This window comes from Merops nubicus, unplaced genomic scaffold (assembly GCF_000691845.1).
Source record: "Merops nubicus isolate BGI_N331 unplaced genomic scaffold, ASM69184v1 scaffold45234, whole genome shotgun sequence".
NCBI lineage: Eukaryota > Metazoa > Chordata > Aves > Coraciiformes > Meropidae > Merops > Merops nubicus.
Window position 1 is genome coordinate 296 of NW_008605742.1, and position 4819 is coordinate 5114.

Here is a 4819-nt window from a genome sequence, read left to right on the forward strand (position 1 = left end):
GAGGAGCCGCTGTACCTCAGCACGCTGCCCTTGTAGGTGATGTCCTGCTCCAGCGTCGACAAGGTGTAATCGCCGTTAAGGACGTAGGTGCCATCTGCAGCTTTGATGGCAAGGAAGCTGCCATCGTGCCTTGCACCTCTGTGGTTTCGCTGCTTCACCTCGATGTTTGTCGCCCCGGCTGGAATGGTGACCACGTCATGGTAGCCGGGTCTACTGAAGAGAAAAGAGAGAGACTCAGCCCCCAGCTCTTCCCTGGGAAAGGGCAGGAGCCGCCCAGCACAAGATTGAGCTTCACTGGAAGCCAAAGTGCTAAGCCCATGAGCTGCTGGCCTAATCAAATTAACGGATTAAGGGATTTGCAAGATAAATGGGCGGGTGCCAACGTCCTATGTTACTGCTATGGCAGAGGCGTGTCCACGTGTAAGGGGCTTTCTCTTGCTGGGATCTCACTGTAAGTTATCTTCAGGCAGATGTGCCAACACATCAGACCTCAGTTCCAATGATAAACTGGGGCAACATCTCAACGACTTGGAAACCCAGTGCTTACACCCACAAAGCAGTCCCCAGAACAAAGCAAGAGCAGCCGTGCTATACTCACTTTGCTCTAACCAGCGTGCCAGACACTTTCTTGCAGGTGGACCCATTGCCACCACAGATACCACATTTGTCAAACTTCTTATTTGATCCTATCACACGGTCACAGCCAGCCTTTACACACTGCCCCTGGACGCAGACGGAGGTGGAATCGGGGCTACACGGGGTACCATCCACAACCTTTGGGGGAAACAAGCAGTAGGGCATTTGATTGGAAGATGCATGTTGCTTTGAAAATCACCTAATACGGATGTATATAAAATGTAAAATATGGGCAGGTGGAAGAGCTGTAGTACCCGTATTTTCAGTCCTTTTGAAACTAAAAACCAAAGCAGCCCATAGATAGTTGGAGGTGTGTAGCACTACTTCATCTCACTTGCAAAAATGATGCTGTGGTGACAGGAGACAACCACCGATTTCAGCTTTTGTTAACACCTCCACCCCCAAAACACCCCACAGAAGCATTTTAACTAATCCCATATAAAGAAAGAGCATTATTTTTTAATGTCACTAGAAGGTAGTTATATCCTCAAAGTATGGGACCACAATTGCTTTTAATGGTATTCAATGTATCCTTTTTTGCTAGGAGTACTGCTCCACAAAAATTATCTGTGTCACCACCCTGCCTAGTTTCTGGCTCTCAACGTCTTATGACAGCAAGTTCCAGTAGCTATGCAAGACTAATATTTTTCCTTTTGTTTATTTTAAGCTGTCAGCATATTAGTAACCAATATGAGAAAGCACCAATGTCTTGGCAAAGAACCCCCCCCAGTTTTCCAAACATATCCCAGTGTAATCAAACTGGCGGAAGAAACGCAAAGGAAACTAGGGTGGAGTGGACAGAAGAGGTGGAACGTGTGAAATAACTGGAAGGGCTGTGCCAGAATATTTAAAGCATGCTTGCACTTGTGCATGTAGGAAGAAGAGAAGGAAAAACCTAGCTTAAATATGAGAAAGACAATTCCAGATTTCTACACCGCTTGACTCTTGGCTTCACATGAAGAGTTAGAGAAAATAAAAATCCTGTTTGTGATTAGATGGAAGAAGTAAAGTTTTGAAATACCTTTGGCTGTAAAACAAAGAAGTACCCTGTTCCTTTTGCTCGGCAGACCAGCTTACATCTGTCCTTTGGAGAGACTCCGGCGAACTTGGGCGTCCATTCCACTGCAGGTCCACTTCCAAAGGGAGACCTGGAAAACTCGTTGTGCTTTTCACACTGCTCCTCCCTAAAGGTTTTGCCTGCGGGCAGAGGAAAGACAGGTGGACATTAGATCATCTTCTGTATGTGCTCTTCCTCCACAAGACACTCTTCCTCCATCTCAAAACTGATGAATAATTACCGCCATTGTCCGGGCAGTCCTCGATGTTACAAGATCTGTACTGCACCCGCTTCCCTTCGCAGTACTTCCCACCGTTCCTGGGGATGGGGTTGTCACACTCCCTGAAGGAATACTGCACCCCGCCGCCGCAGCTCCGGGAGCACTCTCCCCACGCCCCCCAGGACCCCCAGCTCCCGTGCACTGGCGTCTGGAATGAGAAGCAAAACCAGAACAAAAACGTCAGTACAGTAAAAGAAAACCAAAACCAAGCCACAAACCCCACAGCCACGCTCATTTTTACCTAAGCCACTTGTAAAAAAAACAGAGCTTTGACTTTGTTTTATTAGCTATCTAGCTCCATTTATTCAAGCCCTTTGAACTGATTACTCCCATTGAAGCATAGTCCGTGCAACTCTACAACCCCAGATACATTCTGATTTCTTTTTTAATACTTACATCATAATGCTTCTTCTCAGTTTTATTCACACACTTGCCATTCATGCACCACTTCCCTTCCCCACAACTGGTGCCGTCTGCCCAAGGGAAGTGTTTGGTTTGGCACACAAGCAGTCCTCCAGAAGTGCCAGTACACCACAGCGTCGTACACGTACTGGCTGCATCGGGGCAGTGCTTAGATTCATCTCCAAATGTAAACTGGCACTGTCTGTTGGCATCGTACAATGTGCCAGGCAAGTCAGAAGGAAGCTGGATTGGTCTGTGGGGCTTGTCCAACAAACACTCACCTGAAAAGGAAGATAAAAGAAGAAAAAAAAAAAAAAGGAAGATGATGCTGCCAGTAAGTTCCATTTCAAAAGGGAACTCTGCTTGCTTTGTAACCTTTGAGTCAGTTTGTGCCACCACTTTTGTAAAACTAAGGATCTTCTAAATGCATTGGCAGCATGTAAAAGGTTAACTCCATGCTGTAGCAAAAAGCACTCTGTTGGGAGGAAAGAAGGGAGGAAAGAAGGGAGGAAAGAAGGGAGGAAAGAAGGGAGGAAAGAAGGGAGGAAAGAAGGGAGGAAAGAAGGGAGGAAAGAAGGGAGGAAAGAAGGGAGGAAAGAAGGGAGGAAAGCAGTAAAGCACAAGCACTTAAATGCCACATGAATGGAAAACTTAATAATCTTACCATGACCATTATCCAAGAATGTTGTAATCATGTAGGCACTACAGGGAGACCACGGCTGGCTGCGATCCAGGTTGGAAAGCATAGATGCCATCATGTGGAAATCCCGGCTTATTCCGTTAATACCAGCACACTGCTTTGCATCGTCATGAGGCATGTTAAACACGTGGCCTTAAGATAAAAAAAAAGAAAAGTCTGTGATTTTAGAAGTCTGTCCTATGCATTACTAATACTATTTAAAATAGTACTCTAGGGCTGCTTGTAGCCTGCCTGGTCTTTAAATAAAAACCTGAATCTGAATGCTGCCAGACTTCAAGCAGATGGCACTGTATCTCTGCTCCCCTCACAGGCTTCTCACATACTTTTTTCCTGCAGTCAAACACACAGCTCTTGCAGACAATGCTGTGCAGACTGAGTTTGCTTTCACAGTTGAGCCCTGCTGCAAGGCAGAGCTTTGCCTCCTCCCAAATCCTCATCCCACAGGGTGACCCGTGGTGCAGGCTGGGCAGCTCTTTGCTTTGCATCATCGAGCCGGCTTCAATTAATCACGTGCAATGGCCTTTCAAAGCCTCAAGTACCTAGTTCGTGGGCTGTTGTAAAGGCAGCCTGTAAACCATCGTCTTCGATGATAGAGCAACTGCGGTTCAGATCACAAACTGTTCCCACATCAGCCATCCCCAGAGTATCACATGTCTTGGCACCGCAGAGGTCCTGTAAAAAAGGCAGTTTCATTATTAATCAGATCAGAGACTTAACCTTGGCACAAAGCATCCAACCCTGGCAGTTCGCCCTTACTTATGGAAAGAGCATAAATATTCAGCACTTCAATGGGTACGATGGCAAAAAATCTATCTTTGGAACATACACAAGGGTTACACGTAGAAATAAAACGTGTAATTTCCATACTAAATCTGCCAAAAACATCCGAGGCAGAAATATGTCGCATATGTTGTGAGTTCCTTCTGAGTCGGTGCAAACAGCAAAATAAACGACTGAACAAAAAGGCGTTCGTTTCATTTTTAGCCTACTTTCCTGAAGCTATGATGACACAAGACTGCCTCTGAACACTTTTTCAGAGGTATCCCGGCAGAGCGGGCCTCCGGGGGTAGGGAGCAATGGGCATGGAGACGGATCTGACCTCCGTTTCCCTCACCTGCCGGGTGAAGAGGATTGCTGTGTCGTAGTGCTCCGCGTGCCGGTCGCTGGGCGGGTTGTGCTGCTTCTGCCAGCTGCAGAAGTTTCTCAAAGTCAGGGCCGCATTGGAAGAGATGTCGGGTCCCTTCCGCTCCTCGTAAATGACCATGATTTTCACCACCACGAGGCTGATGGAATTGCGGATGCTGGGGTGCTTGTACAGCTTGGCTGCCACGGAGAGCAACGTCAGGAGATAGTGCTTCAGTCCGCTGCCGTGGAATTCAGCCATGGACTGGTCGGCTACCAGCATGGTCTCCACATAGCGAGGACTGGACACAAACCTCTTCTTCCTTCTGCTTCTCGTTTCTGCGTTAAATAAAGAGAGGGCAAGGGTGGGAAAGCACAGGTGAGCAGAGCAAAGAGAAGTGCCGCTGCAAGAGACCACCGTAATGAACCCAACCCCCGCCGATATTCAGAGATTTGCGCCTAAGGGATGCCCCCACGCACCGGGCCCGGCTCCCGCTCCCAGACCTCGGCAGCTCCGGCTGAGCACCCCTCAGCATGCCGCGGGCCCGAGGGGCGAGACCCGCATCCAGGCGGGAGCAAGCTCGCCGCCCCTCAGCCTGGGCACGGGGAGAAGCGCAGGCCG

At 48.2% G+C, this 4819-nt stretch overlaps 1 protein-coding gene across 1 annotated transcript in view; it reads right to left on the reverse strand.

Moving 5' to 3' along the window:
* The window catches only part of ADAMTS1 (ADAM metallopeptidase with thrombospondin type 1 motif, 1), a gene marked incomplete at both ends in the record, with an annotated part of 4827 nt that extends 291 nt beyond the window's left edge, over positions 1-4536 (reverse strand). Inside the window, 8 exons of the mRNA XM_008939419.1 lie at positions 1-210; positions 599-774; positions 1658-1833; positions 1935-2121; positions 2370-2656; positions 3040-3207; positions 3615-3747; positions 4190-4536. Of these exons, the coding sequence (XP_008937667.1) occupies positions 1-210; positions 599-774; positions 1658-1833; positions 1935-2121; positions 2370-2656; positions 3040-3207; positions 3615-3747; positions 4190-4536 (1684 nt within the window). The remainder of the gene's footprint in view (positions 211-598; positions 775-1657; positions 1834-1934; positions 2122-2369; positions 2657-3039; positions 3208-3614; positions 3748-4189) is intronic.
* Positions 4537-4819: the final 283 nt, after the last annotated feature.